This window comes from Aspergillus eucalypticola (assembly GCF_003184535.1).
Source record: "Aspergillus eucalypticola CBS 122712 chromosome Unknown BO83scaffold_29, whole genome shotgun sequence".
Lineage (NCBI taxonomy): Eukaryota > Fungi > Ascomycota > Eurotiomycetes > Eurotiales > Aspergillaceae > Aspergillus > Aspergillus eucalypticola.
Window position 1 is genome coordinate 365,501 of NW_020290303.1, and position 13,418 is coordinate 378,918.

At 48.5% G+C, this 13,418-nt stretch overlaps 5 protein-coding genes across 5 annotated transcripts; 2 read left to right on the forward strand and 3 right to left on the reverse strand.

Moving 5' to 3' along the window:
• Nucleotides 1–2,765: 2,765 nt before the first annotated feature.
• Nucleotides 2,766–3,242, forward strand: BO83DRAFT_276640 (40S ribosomal protein uS14; the record flags this gene model as incomplete). The annotated part of the gene is made up of 4 exons (XM_025527077.1): nucleotides 2,766–2,803; nucleotides 2,879–2,902; nucleotides 3,063–3,105; nucleotides 3,186–3,242. Coding segments are annotated over 4 exons (162 nt in total), but the record flags the coding sequence as incomplete, so codon positions are not given.
• Nucleotides 3,243–4,716: 1,474 nt separating this feature from the next.
• BO83DRAFT_127331 (putative ubiquitin C-terminal hydrolase Ubp8) lies at nucleotides 4,717–6,647 on the reverse strand. Its single transcript, XM_025526072.1, has 7 exons — nucleotides 6,487–6,647; nucleotides 6,181–6,417; nucleotides 6,023–6,130; nucleotides 5,642–5,970; nucleotides 5,158–5,583; nucleotides 4,902–5,105; nucleotides 4,717–4,836 (listed from the first exon to the last, which is right to left on the reverse strand). The coding sequence occupies exons 1-7, from the start codon at nucleotides 6,536–6,538 to the stop codon at nucleotides 4,723–4,725; spliced, it is 1,470 nt and encodes a 489-aa protein (XP_025384239.1). The 5' UTR covers nucleotides 6,539–6,647; the 3' UTR covers nucleotides 4,717–4,722.
• Nucleotides 6,648–7,529: 882 nt separating this feature from the next.
• BO83DRAFT_381737 (DASH complex subunit DAM1) lies at nucleotides 7,530–8,835 on the reverse strand. Its single transcript, XM_025532060.1, has 4 exons — nucleotides 8,367–8,835; nucleotides 8,258–8,309; nucleotides 8,155–8,206; nucleotides 7,530–8,085 (listed from the first exon to the last, which is right to left on the reverse strand). Exons 1-4 carry the CDS (start codon nucleotides 8,679–8,681, stop codon nucleotides 7,893–7,895), a joined length of 612 nt encoding a protein of 203 aa, XP_025384240.1. The 5' UTR covers nucleotides 8,682–8,835; the 3' UTR covers nucleotides 7,530–7,892.
• Nucleotides 8,836–9,766: 931 nt separating this feature from the next.
• On the forward strand, nucleotides 9,767–11,338 carry BO83DRAFT_321715 (CRAL-TRIO domain-containing protein; the record flags this gene model as incomplete). The annotated part of the gene is made up of 4 exons (XM_025527864.1): nucleotides 9,767–10,555; nucleotides 10,605–10,646; nucleotides 10,696–10,795; nucleotides 10,848–11,338. 4 exons carry the CDS (start codon nucleotides 9,767–9,769, stop codon nucleotides 11,336–11,338), a joined length of 1,422 nt encoding a protein of 473 aa, XP_025384241.1.
• Nucleotides 11,339–11,611: 273 nt separating this feature from the next.
• Nucleotides 11,612–13,093, reverse strand: BO83DRAFT_381740 (HIT family protein). Its single transcript, XM_025532061.1, has 7 exons — nucleotides 13,066–13,093; nucleotides 12,789–13,006; nucleotides 12,598–12,680; nucleotides 12,264–12,332; nucleotides 11,967–12,059; nucleotides 11,889–11,903; nucleotides 11,612–11,790 (listed from the first exon to the last, which is right to left on the reverse strand). The coding sequence occupies exons 2-7, from the start codon at nucleotides 12,826–12,828 to the stop codon at nucleotides 11,683–11,685; spliced, it is 408 nt and encodes a 135-aa protein (XP_025384242.1). The 5' UTR covers nucleotides 12,829–13,006; nucleotides 13,066–13,093; the 3' UTR covers nucleotides 11,612–11,682.
• Between the last annotated feature and the right edge of the window lie 325 nt (nucleotides 13,094–13,418).

Below are 13,418 nucleotides of genomic sequence, written 5' to 3' on the forward strand. Positions count from 1 at the left end.
CCGTGCCGCTAATTCCGGCTTTACTCCGATGATGGTGCCGCTTTAACCGGTTGACTTGGTTGGTGAGACTGTTCAGGTACTCCCTTTATTGTTCTTGTTTCTCTGTGATTCGCTCGTGGACTGTCACGCTAGCTGGTAGGGACTCATTAAGCGACCTCAAGGATAACTATAACGGCCAGCTCTTCTCTGGCAGGTTCGATGGCTATCAACTAGATGGTCCGATCCATTTTCGTCGACTAATCTGGCAGAGCTTAGGGGTTCTAGCTTCCAGGGTGGCACTTAAGCACTTACTTCGGTTCAGAAACGCCCTCTTCTTATACATTTCCATATGCTAGGGAACTACTACCCCAGATTCTTTGCTCGTCATGGACCATATCGAACATCATTGGCTTTTGAATTATGACAATTTCCATAGCTACTTCAGCTTACATGGTCTGAAGTGTCATCTCGCTTCATGTCCATCTCACAAGGTATAGTACCTAATACTAAACTACACCTTAGCCAGAGTATTTTCATCGAGCCTTCTTCACCCAGTCATCTCGTTCAGTTTAACTTGCCGAAGACTGTGCAAGGCGCAGTATACGTAAGGTCAAGTGATTGCCAACTACCCCCCTTACATCAAGATGTCAGTCATATACTGTTCTACCTAACCCACCGCAAGCATAGTACTCAAAGTAGGTAAGTCTGACCATCAGTCACCGCAACATGCCGCAAAAACAGGGAGGACGACTGCGGGGAGACATAAGCCCACCCTACCAGTCTGAAACGGGACATGGATATGTACTGCAGTAGTCACAAGTTTATGATCCCTATCACAAGACAGCCTTTCGCTACATTTTACATTACTTGTCTGATTAACTAGCTCACGCGACATAAGAGATCAACTAAACCAATGTCTACTAAATACTAACAATAATGAAACCCCCGAAAATCGGCGCCCGGAATGGCCATCCAGGCACAAGTACCTTGCTACTTTGTACACAGATGATCATCACTGATCCAAGCGAGACGGACCAATCGCTTATACACACAGCACCAATAACACCTACTAGACAGATGCTAGATGCTTCTGCTGTACCGCACCTGCTGCGATCATCACTACTTAGCCCTATCAGGTCCAATCGAGCGGGTAATCCCGAACGCAAGTGACTACGGAGTACACAGTAGTCTATCACGTCGGAGCTCGGATGTTCGGGTTTTGAGGAAGCTAGCTTGTGCTTGCTTTTCTTTCTGTAGTTACTGCTATGTTGATCGTTGGTCAATAGAACCTCCTTTGCACTGTCCCTGAATATCTGACCTAACTCCCTCCCTCTGAAGTGGTGATCATAATGATTTGGTTGTACAAAGTACTACGGCTAGGGTTCAGCTCATAAGTAAAGTACCCAAGTGAAATACTACGTATCCCGTAGCTACTATACAAAGTCTACATTGGATAGGATAACTTTTCCATAGAGCCATTGAAAGGCTACCTTACAACCAGAGATTAACTAATCCTGACCCCAATGCCCGTCCAACAAACATTTCAATTAGTTAATGCACAACTGATGCATGTGCTAGCTAGCTACTTACCTAGCCAGCCTTACACCGATGGCTCTAAGCCTTATGAAAACCCCTATAATACTCACTTACTTTTTCTTACCCCTTTTCTTTACCTAAGTCTCTCTTTTTCTTTTTTCTTTCCTCACCCTTTCTAATTTGTCTGTCTATATGCCTGCCTTTTATCCTTTAATGCATGTAGCCATGCCTTTTCCCTGAGAGGGAGGGGGTATCTTATGGAGTACTAATCTATGTACCTATCTGAACATGAGTGGGCAAGAGTATTACCTAACACGTATAGATGCAACAAATAGTTATACCAAATACTAAGTGACTATTGACTAACTATGCTTAATACTAGATTATTTACGCACCTGTACCCCTGTAGTCTGTAGTCTGCCTCTTTACAACCCGTCTGTTGAACGAATAGTCCATGTAGCATCTTGATGTAGTAGCATGCTTATATATGGCCCCCAGAGTCTGGACTAGAGATAATTGTGCATTGTTGAGCTCATTGAGCGCAGTTCAAGTTGTCTTGGTATGATTGAAGGGAAGGGTAAGTATAAGAACGTCGGTGGGGATGCTGAGTAGCCTGATCTTCTATATATAGTTTCTAGAAAAAAGGCCTTGGCAGTATATATATCTGCGAGTAAGCTGGGATGTATTAGAAATATGCATTCCAGTGGAAAGATGTGTCTCGTTGTGGTTGGCCATTCTGCTTCGGGCTCCCAAGTACGCGATTGATTATAGCGAGGTTAGTGATGGCGTGGTAGGGTAAAATGGAATGCAGGCAGACATCTTCATTAAAAAATAATCATACATGAGCTGAAAAAAATACCTACGCAGCAAGAAGTCAATAAAAAAAATTTACCATTATACGCAACAACCTGAAGAACAACTTCTCCATGAAATAGGTCTAAGACCATCGATATACATCCACCCGGAACAACCTCCCCTCCGAACCCGACATCTGGAGTAGTAAAGTTGAAAATAGCCCCGAACCCATATCACATGACCAGCAACCAATCCATCCCCCCATCCCAACAAGGCTTAGCGCCCCCATCAAGCGAGATGGTCCGAGCCCGCATCACGGAAACCGGAAAGACACACAAACGGAATTTCGACCCTAACCTTTTCGTTGAATCCCCGTCCCCCTTCAACGCCCAGCGACGACAAACCGCCTGCCAAACACCGTCTCATCCCCAGGTTTCTCTCGCCTCAGATTCAAGATGACTCACGAGTCCGTTTGGTACAGCCGGCCCCGCAAGTAAGTTGAAATCCGTGCCGATGAAATTTGATATCTATATTTGTGTGTGGTTGCTAATTGATCTGTGATGAATAGGTTCGGCAAGGGTTCCCGTTCTTGGTGCGTATTCTGCGATTTTTTTTTCTCCCGAAGAGATGATGTGTGGGATTGGGAGAGAGTTTCGGAGAGGAGAGAAGAGAAGAAATGAATCGAATGGAGGACATATACGAAAATGTGAAAGGAAGTTATGTGCTGATTCGTGTGTGTTGGAATAATACAGCCGTGTCTGCTCCCACCGCGCCGGTCTGATCCGCAAGTACGGGGTATGGATATCCACTGAAATCTACGCGATGCGAAAATATCGGGGGTGCTGGAATAAATGGCTAACTGGTTTTGCGTACAGATGAACATCTGCCGTCAGTGCTTCCGTGAGAAGTCCTCTGACATCGGTTTCCACAAGGTTGGTTTCACCATCACCCACATGCATATTCCAGCATCAGTACCACAATCACATTATATCCGAAATGGCATTGGCATGGCGAGGAGGATATCGAAAGAGAAAAGAGATGGGATTTGCGACAATAATCAAAGAATGAAATTATCGGAAATGAATTGAGAAGAAATGCCACTACGACATCGACAGCCAAAAACCACAATCACGCCACACAACCCAAACCCAGAGAAACCTAACTAACACACCATTTCACCCCAAACAGTACCGTTAAATCGAATCTTCTCCCCCCATCATCATCATCGATCCCATTTTTCCGTTATTCACGACGATGATTCGTTAAAAAACGTGCTCGTGGCGCTTTCGATTCTCTATTTCACATACACCACCCAATATCAAATTTACCAACGATCCCCCACAATTTCATGTCGGGGATTAGCGGAGGAAGAAGAAATACAGGGGGGATAACGGTAGCCTCTTATGTTCTTTTACCAGTGTGCGTGTGTGTGTGTGTGTGTGTCTGTGAAATCGAAAACGCAAATGAAATCCGAAACCCGGGCTTGATTTTCAATGGAATGAAATAAAATGGTGTTTTCCTTATCTGTTCATGGTGGAATTTCCTTTAAATCTTTCTAGATGTGATTGAGGAAGAGATGGAATTTGAGGGTTAGAGACGATCAGAGGGGTGGGCTTTAGGTTGTTGGCTGGTGTGGACGGTATTTCCTATTGAATTGAGGAACTCTTGATAATCGCCGATTCTTTCCCACTTGTCCTGTGAGAGGTAGGGGGTGTTGCTGGAGACCGTATCATTCGTATGGGCTGGTTATGCATGTCTTTTGGGATCGTGCGGCTCTGCTCTGGTTGATACCTTCCGGCTTATTGAAGGATGTAGTCAGTTGGGTTTGGGTCCAGTCATAGGACTGTCCTCTGGTGGATAGTTCCTGTAGGACCTGCGTAGTGTAGATGACTCTGAGTATTTCATGAGTCACATAGAAGCATCCTATGTCTATCTAGTGTCTAGTATCTTAGTGTCCAGGTCAGCGCCAGTTTTGATATACTTTAAATCAAGATCGAGTATTTGAAACACCCCCATACAGTCTTGTATTCGCCATTCATATCTAGCGAGGCACTCAGCCATGTATACCCACTCCTGCAACCTTAACCTTCTACTATACCTGGTAGTCTTGACGCATATGCACGCCGCAGACATACCCGCTAAATCTAAGCGAATGAGCGTATAAAGCAAGCAAAGAAAAGAAACGCAACACAACAAGACAAGCATCAGTCTTGCATCCATGATCGAAGATGCCAACCACAACTCTCCCACACGAGCATACATGCAACCAACTAATCAAACAATAATAATACAACTCCTAGCCGTGGACTCCGAGTCGCTGAAGAGAAACCGAATGCGAGAAGATGAGGCAGCCGCCAGAGTACAATGTGATGTGATGATGTGGTGTGATGGTACACGATAAGTAGCTAGCTTCTATTGCGGCGCAGAAGCCAGTGATCGAAGATTGTAAAATAGGAGATACGCGTCGGCGTTGAGGACTTCTGCCTCGGTGACGGCGGTGACTTTGTCGTCGTTGAAGAGTACCCACTGAGAAGTTCGGGTTAGGAATGGTTGTTTAGGAGTAATCTAACTGAGGGAGATCAAGAACTCACATCATCGCCTTGGCGGCAGTAGACGTAGTAATGCCCCGCATCGAGTTTGCCTTGATGGACTACGGCAGATGAGAGGTCATATACGAATCTGGACCTGTCAACTTTGGCCTGGGGGCAGGTTGTATAAGGGAGCATGTTGATCGATAGTGGAAAGTCGATTTTGCCTTCTAGCTTCTCCGAGACGGAAAAGGTGTGTTCAAAGCGCTGTATTGGGTAAGTCTGTGTCTGGTCCTAGAAAATTTGCGCAGGAACATACCTTTAGCTGCATGCACAGAATGGCGGGTAGTTTCCGAATGCGCAGTTGTTTGGTGGCCTTCTGTGGTGTTCCGCCGCAGTGACTGCAGTTGTACACGCCTGCCATTAGTTTCTCCGGAGACGTGTAGCTCTCCAGACATCCGCTCAGGGTAGGCGTCGACGAAACTCCTGTGCCACCCATGGCGCGTTTCTTCGCCTGCACTTGAACATCGAGACTGAGATCCACCATAGGATCATCCGTTCGTGTGACGTTGCCACACTTGTCGCAAGTCACGCTGCTTCGGAGCTTGCCGTAGAAGGTCTTGTGGAAGAAGCAAGGACAACCCTTTTCATGGCCTTCCCGGTGGTTCTCCGTACTAAGGTGAAGCTTGTCGACGAGAAATTGGTAATATTCGTGTGCGTCTTGTTGTTGATATCCCGCCAAAGTCTGAATTATGGCAATTAGCACCGCTTGTCAGAAATATAAAATGTCCGCGGTAACATACAGAACTTGCACGCCATGATGCTAGAAGAAGATTGAGAGCCGCGAATCCTTCCGGTTTGTCACTGCTATTGAAATCCGCGAAGGCCTCCGCAACTGCACATCCTACGCAGTCAGAAGCAGTGCAGTCGTGGGGCTGATGACCGTTCCCAAGGAAATAAGTGTTGAGTATTGGGTCGTGCAGAAGGGTCTGGAGGATGACATTGAGATAGCAGGTTTGCCCCAGGTTGAACAAGCCCCTGACACCTTGCTTAGCGCAAGGACGCTTGCTGGCATTGCTCCGAATATAAAGTTCGTCCGCAGAGCTATCGCTGAAGCGACGTTTCTTGGCGACTTTTTGGTGTGTTAGTGCTATAACATGCGCGAGAGTAGGTCAGACGCTAACCTTGAAGAGCACTTTCTGTTGTTGAGCACCGAAGTCGTTCGAGGCCGTGGTCATAGACGAAATCTCCACAAGCCTGGCAATATACTGTGCGGGCTCGCGAGTCCATGTCTTGAACACTGTTAGTAAACATCGATAAGGAAAAGGCAAGAATCACCTACAGAACTGATGGCTAGTCTTCTCGGTATGGGCTTTCCGGCCGCCCATGGGCATCGCTTCACCGCACGTCAAGCAAGTGTACTTTGGTTTCAAAAAGTCCTTGGATTTGAGACGGCCGTTCTGCTTTGACGAATCTATCGATCGCTGAAGATGGCCTAATGAATTATGCGCTTTGATAAAAGCGTTCTTGAACTGCTCTGCAGTGCTCACGTCCTGCCCCATTTGCGTGGCCAGATGCTCTGTTATCAGGTCAGTAAAGGGGGCCAAAAAGGTTCGGAAAACAGCTCTGCGCAATGAGTTTCACATACCGCAGCCATATTCGGCCTCAGAAAGTAATGATATCGAGAGTACGCTAGCCATTGTGTGGGGGGTACTTATGAATGAACGTGGTGAAACAAGTGTCACAGCTCGCACGTGAAGCCTATCCTGGCTCAGCCTAGAGTGAGGCTCCCAGTCGAGATGGGTGAAAGAGTGTTAAGAGTAGTACAGTTAGTCTCTCCCAATGTAGAGAGAGCGAGACGATAAAGATATTCAGCAGGTCAACTGCAGATCAAGTAGGAATCCATGGATCGGACGGACTACCCTGGAGGACTCTGCAGGCCATGAAATCATATCAGTTCTGTATGCTAGGGGACGGTCAGGTCCTCCAATGGGGATGAAGAGAAAGAAATGCACCTTCACAAGACGTGCCAATAGCAAAGCCACCGAAGCAGTGGAATGTCGAGAGCGGGCAGCAGTCACTCGAGTGTTTCTCCGCAGCCACCGGGTGTTCCGCAGTTCAAATCGGGATCGGACTTGGTCACAGCGGGATCCCCCCCTTCGAGTCACTCGGTCCCTCGCTGTCTTCTTGTTCAGGACCGTGCAAGGACAGTCCCAATGAAATAGACGGACAGAGACCGAAATGATACAATACACAGGTAGGTCAATTATATATACGGATGGAGATCGTCCCGTGAAGACAGGCACGGTGGGCGCTGGATGCAAGACAGATCTTTTTTTCGCCAGGGTCGACCGCGGCTCCGGGGCGATAAGAAACCGGGACTGCATTTGATCCGAGATTGTTGCTTTGGCGTCTTTGGCTTCCTTATTGGGTGTGCTTTTCGAGGTATTTTTTTTTTTTCTTTTTTTTGCATTCATTATGTCTCTCGACAAATCACCCAACATGATATACACTGGCAAACTATGGCCGTGCGCCTACAGATATCAAGATGGGGCATCTGATACTTGATGATGTCTTTCCCCATTGACCCCGGGGTGGGTCATTCTGGGGACGGGCGATGGTCCTACAACGCTTATTCGAGCCGCAAAGACACCCACTTTCAAACATTTAGAATATTTTGTATTGATCATTATTCGTATTGCTATCATACAGGACCCAGATCTTCTCCGAACTGTGAAAAAGTCTTGGGGCACTAGACTGGAGATTTCCAGCCTACCCTAACTCTACACCCTGGGCTAGCAAGAACTTCCCTCAGAAAGATCCGAGCCGCTGAGATCAGACAGGCCGCTCGGCAGGCTTCGTGTTACGGAACGCTATCGTCGCCGTAGGTTCTTTCAGGAACGGGGTACCTCAAGGTTTGGGGGCGCGTTGCGACTGCAGGGATTCTCTACGGATTGCCAATAGCAGACCGTTCCCTTCGCGCAAGTCTTTGTGCCTCTCCATGCTCAACCGTCTGCGCCCTGTTGAAAATTTCTACCATCCGGGTTCCTGCCTTCACCGCAATCCTCGTCCGCGGGGCAATGCGCTTGGACGGGCGCCGCGATTGGCGCCCCGTGTCGCATAACGACTGCTTGTCGAACCACGCGTGGATCCTCTGGTGGTGCCACGCGACGGGGCCGGGATTCTGGCCGAAGGCTTGGAGGGAACGGTGCTCGAAGGATGTTCAATGAAGGAAGTGTCCGTAGTCCTAAGTGCGTCATGTTGTTAGTATGAGGAAAGCAATCAACAACTAGCCCGGGGAGTAATCAAGACTCACATGAATGTCATCTCCGCTTCAGTGGTCGCTTTCAGCTGTTCGGCTTCGGCTTCTACCCGTGCTATTAGTATTGGATCTTCCTTTTACATAGCTGTGTCCATACCATTCTGTGCCTCTGCTTGCTTGGCTCTCCGGAAAGACTCTGGAATGGGCGCCTGTATCCGATCGTCAGCTTAGGAGGGAAGACAGCCACTATTCTCAGTCGCAATTACCTCTGGGAAGTCCACACAGAACGCGTTCATGTTCAATCCATATAGGAAACTGGCAAAACTCTCACTGAACCGAGTCAAACTTTCGTGCATCAGCTGAAGGTGCATGAAGTTGGCCTCGAGGTCGGCCATGGAGTCTGCAAGCTCTGCAAACTGGGGTTCCAAGGCATTGATGGCAGGCTGGGTGTAGCCTGCCATACCAATACTGCTGCCATAGCCATGAGCTTCGCGGATCGACGACCGGGAACTGGGTCTTAAGGGAGTCGTGGGTCGCGACGAGGGCCGTGGGCGAGACGATGAGCGGGCAAAAGCATCCATGACGATTCTGAGACTGTGCACCCAAATTGAAGGCTGCAACCAAGCCGGCAGAGAGACACTGATAAGATAATATAAGAATAAGCACAGTATAGAAGAAAAGCTGTCACAAACATGCGACTTGACGCAGTTGTGTTTCAAGTTGTGTATGAAGGAGTTGCGAAAGATTGGGTTTGTTGATGTTGATCCCCGCTTTAGGCAAGGCGGAATCACTGGACCCTCCTTTTCCCTGCCTCAGGTGTCTGCAGATTTGCTGCCTGGGGGCGCCACCGTGACCCAAAATGGTCCAATCAGCCTATAACCAGGACTACTTAGTTCTTCCGTCTAGTCCGGAGGGGACCCCTGGTGTGATTATCGTCATTGGATTGCGGACTGGCAAAAATAAGAGACTTGGCAATCCAACCTGTTCGCTTGCTTCATCTTCCTCCCCATTATTGCCGCATCCAACCGCTGTGAGTTCCCCTTAGTCTCCTGCAGCTGAACCCTGAATCTGTGAAGGTTCCAAGCGAACTGCACCGTCCGCTTAGGTTCTCTTCGCCTCCTTCCCTTTCGCCTTCCTTCCCCGCATTATTTCCGGCTGGAAATTTAGGCTCGGATCTTCGTCTCTCATTTTTCTCACGAGGACACCAGGAAAAGACTGCCGGCTTCTCTGCTCTTGGGATTTGACTCGTCCTTCTCCCTCCAATCGCCTTCTGGCCCTCACGAATAAGCACATGCATGCTTGTTCCCTCCTGCGCCGCCGTCTATCTCCATCCTCGGCCAATTCCATCAAGTTCGCGTCGGGCAGACTCCTGCATTCAGGACGTGCCCAGATCTTCCCACCGCGGTGCTCTAATCAAAGTCTTCTGATTTGGTCTCGATCCTTCAGACGACCCTTCTCCACTTCGCCGTTGTCTCAACCTTACAAACCGAGGGAAGCTGCGTCGTTCTGGTCAGTCACATTCACCCTACTTCTTATCGGAGCAGGAGCCTGGCTACAGGATAAATACCGCAAGTCGGGAGGTGATACTTCTACGATTTCTGACTCACTCGAACCTTTGCAAGAATCGCAAGTACCTTTTCTCGGCGTCATCGAAACCCTAAAGACAATGCCTATGGATCTACCACCCGGGACCGTGGGGAATCTCACAACAGAGCAGGAAGCCAAGCTGCAAGAGCTTTGGGTTCTGCTGCTAAAGGTCTGTGGAGTCAATTTGGATGCTATTGAACAGATTCAGCAGCAGAACGGCGACTCTGCTGCTGCAAGCCAACCCCAAGATAAAAAGAAACAGTCCAAGCGGAGTAGGTTCGGTCTTTTCGGGCGGAGCAACACGGATGAGGAGGAAGATAGCGCTAGTGACAAGGGGACCAACGGGATCGCTTCGAGTCTCGCTTCTATCAGCATCGCCGATGGAGAGGACAAGTATGGCCAATCGAAGGAGTTCCAGCAGGCGCTTGTGGATATGAAGCCTGAGGAGATCCGGGTGACTCTTTGGAATATGGTCAAGCATGACAATCCCGATTCTCTGCTCTTGCGCTTCCTGCGCGCGCGAAAGTGGGACGTCAAGAAGGCTCTGGTCATGTTGATCTCCACGCTTCGCTGGAGACTACTGGACGTGAAGTTGGATGAGGACATCATGCAGAATGGCGAGCAAAGTGCTCTGAAGAAATCCCAGAGTTCAGATCCCGCTGAGAAGAAGGCCGGTGAAGACTTCCTGTTGCAGATGCGCATGGGCAAGAGTTTCCTCCATGGTGTGGACAAGCTTGGCCGGCCGATCTGCGTCGTCAGAGTGCGCTTGCACAAGGCCGCCGACCAGGAGACAGAAGCTTTGGACCGGTTCACTGTGTACACCATTGAGACCGCTCGGATGATGCTTGCACCTCCAGTCGAAACAGCTGTGAGTATACAATCTCAGGGTAAGAGTGGCATGCACTGACAGGTAATAGTGTGTTGTCTTCGATATGACCGATTTCTCCCTAGCAAACATGGTAGGCACCCTGTCAACTGCCAACAGATTTCATCTCTGACATGTTTTAGGACTATCACCCGGTGAAGTATATGATCAAGTGCTTCGAAGCCAACTACCCGGAGTGTCTGGGAGTTGTTCTGATTCACAAGGCTCCTTGGATCTTCTCAGGTTAGTTCTTCAGATTCGATATCCAAGGGAACTTTCCTAATTTCGATTGCAGGTATCTGGAATATCATTAAGGGCTGGCTCGACCCTGTGGTCGCCTCTAAGATCCAGTTCACCAAGAGTGTCCAGGACTTGGAGAAGTTCATTCCCAAAGATCGTATTATGAAAGAGCTTGAAGGTGACGAAAACTGGGCCTACAAGTATGTCGAGCCTCAACCCGACGAGAACAAGCTTCAGGAGGACACAGCCAAGCGGGACGAAATGGTGGCCGAGAGACAGCAGCTGGCGCAGGAGCTTCAAGGCGCCACCATCGAGTGGATTTCTTCGACGATGAAGAAGGATGAGAGCGCTGTCAAGGCGGCGGTAGACAAGAGAAAGGACCTGATCGAGCGCTTAAGGGTCCAATACTGGCAGCTTGACCCATACGTTCGGGCCACCTCCTTGTATGATAGACTAGATGTCATCCAAGGTGAGGGTAAGATCGAGTTCTATCCCACGAAGAGCAAGGTCGAGGGAAACGCACTCAACGACGAGAAGGCCGAGTAATACGCTCCGGGCCTTGGTACGAGGATAGACTATTAGAGTGTGTTGATAGAGGACTACTTGTCATAATAATGCTCACATCGTGAGAGCATGTACATACAGCTTCTACCTGTCGGTCATGGAGCATGTATACTTGGATTGCGGTTTTTGTTTATGGTTTCAAATGGAGCAATGGATTTTTCTTGATAGATGCATTCCCACAGAATTTGGCTATCATCGTCTGTATCATAGCTTACAGTGTGTACCCTACGAATATTCAGATTGTGAAAGTAGAACTGATACTAATAGCACATGGTATGTAAATAGACGCAGCCGTAGCACTTGCTATATCCGTACTACATACACATTTACATCTTAGCCTTGACCTCCTCGAACAGAGCCTTCAGCTTATCCATATCGGTTTCCTGAGCGGGCCAGCCGACACCGAGACCTTCCTTCTCGTTAGGCTTGGGGATCTGTTCCAGCATCATGTTAGCAAGTGAAAGTAACCAATGGCATCATGAACCGTGACGGAGTCACATATGCTCTTTCTCGAGGTTTGTGATGGACATACCATGTGGAAGTGAACCTGAAAAAACCAAACATTAGCATTGGCCCCCCCTCCAACATCCATAAAAGAATATCAACTTACATGATCAACAACCTGGTGCGCTATGCGACCGTTGTTCTGGAGGATATTGAAGTCCTCGGCGCCAGTGGCCTTGGCGATCTTCTTTGCGACGGGCTGTTTGATTTTGTTGAACATTCCTTGTTAGTATCTGTTCGTTCCTGTGGCTAGCTAGCTAGGTAGCTGCGGGGAAGACTGAAAGAGGAGGAGGGAGGGGGGTTAAGTGCTCGCAGGGTCCTCGATCAGGCGGGACCTTATAAAAGCATGTGGATCGAGCGCTGAGCTATTTCAGATGTGTGCATGTCGGTGCTATCTACGTACCAGGACTTCCTGAAGATCTTCGTCGGGGATGTCGGTGAGCTTGGCACCGTGGTATTTGGGGATCACGAGCTGTGGTTTGGGGGTGGGATGTTAGCTTGGTTTGGTTTCTTGGTATTATCTTCCTGGGGGAGAGGTATGTGGAGTATATGGGGTTTATTGAGGGTCTGGAATTGAAGAGTTGGGGTGGGATTTGTTGATATAGTGTTAGTTTTGAGGGACTGTCGACTGTCTGTCTCGAGGTTGGGAGCAGAATGCGACATGTCCATGTCGTGCGGGGGTATATTTAAAGTGGTGGTATGTATGCATTTCATAGAAGAGGGACGGCAACACTTACAGCGTGTCCACGGCTAAGAGGCTGAATATCGAGGAAGGCAAAGACCTTGTCGCTCTCGAAGAGCTTGAAAGAAGGGATATCACCTATTGTTTACGTCGGGTTAGCCGGATCGGATCACTGTTACCAGCAGGGGCGCGGTTGGAGCAAAGAATATAGTATTTGTGGGTGTGCAGAGGTAGGAGACACCGTACCCTTGATGATCTTGCAGAAGATGCAGGCAGCGGAAGACATCTTGTGTGACGAGGTTGAGTATATACGTTGATGGCAATCAATGTATTTATGTCTGAGGGGAATTGAAGGTCGCAATGGCTGAATGCGGGGTTAGCAATCGCAAGGCGGAAGAAGACGAAAAGATAAAGTTGAGGGAAAAAGGTTCGCGCCGGCGAGGTCTCGAACTTGCGGCGGGTGGCTGACGGAGGGTACTATAAGAAGCAGTTTAAGGTAGAATCTGCGAGGAGTGGGACAAACTAGCTCAGAACCCATTTCTTGCCTTTTACCAGAGATGGCCGTGGTTTGCCCAAAAGACTCCTCTCATCAATCTTTGGAATCACCCATCGACACAGCTGTCGATTTTATTGTTTTTCTTTTTCTTGATCGTTATTGTATGATCTAAGTAGAATATGTTCGTCTTTTCTTGCAACTTTCTAGCCCCTTTATAGTAGTTCTCAAGAAATTGGTGCGTCCGCTTTGCCTTTTGAGGGTGCGTGTGCGTAACTGGCTATACTGAGCGACCAAGTCCCTAAAGCTAGGGGAAAACGAACACATGGTTGCCGGCTCCCAGAAACAGTTGTCTTCATACATTAAGCCACTACTGATGACTA

What these genes read in the sequence shown, in the direction of transcription:
- BO83DRAFT_127331 (XM_025526072.1), bottom strand. Translation starts at nt 6,538, where the DNA reads ATGGCTAGCGTACTCTCGATATCATTACTTTCTGAGGCCGAATATGGC. An exon ending in TGAGGCCGAATATGGCTGCG is followed by an intron (nt 6,418 to 6,486) that starts GTATGTGAAACT and finishes ACCTGATAACAG; the next exon opens with AGCATCTGGCCACGCAAATG. An exon ending in GAAGACTAGCCATCAGTTCT is followed by an intron (nt 6,131 to 6,180) that starts GTAGGTGATTCT and finishes ACAGTGTTCAAG; the next exon opens with ACATGGACTCGCGAGCCCGC.
- BO83DRAFT_381740 (XM_025532061.1), bottom strand. Translation starts at nt 12,828, where the DNA reads ATGTCTTCCGCTGCCTGCATCTTCTGCAAGATCATCAAGG. An exon ending in CTCTTAGCCGTGGACACGCT is followed by an intron (nt 12,333 to 12,597) that starts GTAAGTGTTGCC and finishes CCCAAACCACAG; the next exon opens with CTCGTGATCCCCAAATACCA. An exon ending in AAGATCTTCAGGAAGTCCTG is followed by an intron (nt 12,060 to 12,263) that starts GTACGTAGATAG and finishes AAAATCAAACAG; the next exon opens with CCCGTCGCAAAGAAGATCGC.
- BO83DRAFT_381737 (XM_025532060.1), bottom strand. Translation starts at nt 8,681, where the DNA reads ATGGATGCTTTTGCCCGCTCATCGTCTCGCCCACGGCCCTCGTCGCGA. An exon ending in TCTGTGTGGACTTCCCAGAG is followed by an intron (nt 8,310 to 8,366) that starts GTAATTGCGACT and finishes GATCGGATACAG; the next exon opens with GCGCCCATTCCAGAGTCTTT. An exon ending in GAAGCGGAGATGACATTCAT is followed by an intron (nt 8,086 to 8,154) that starts GTGAGTCTTGAT and finishes TGACGCACTTAG; the next exon opens with GACTACGGACACTTCCTTCA.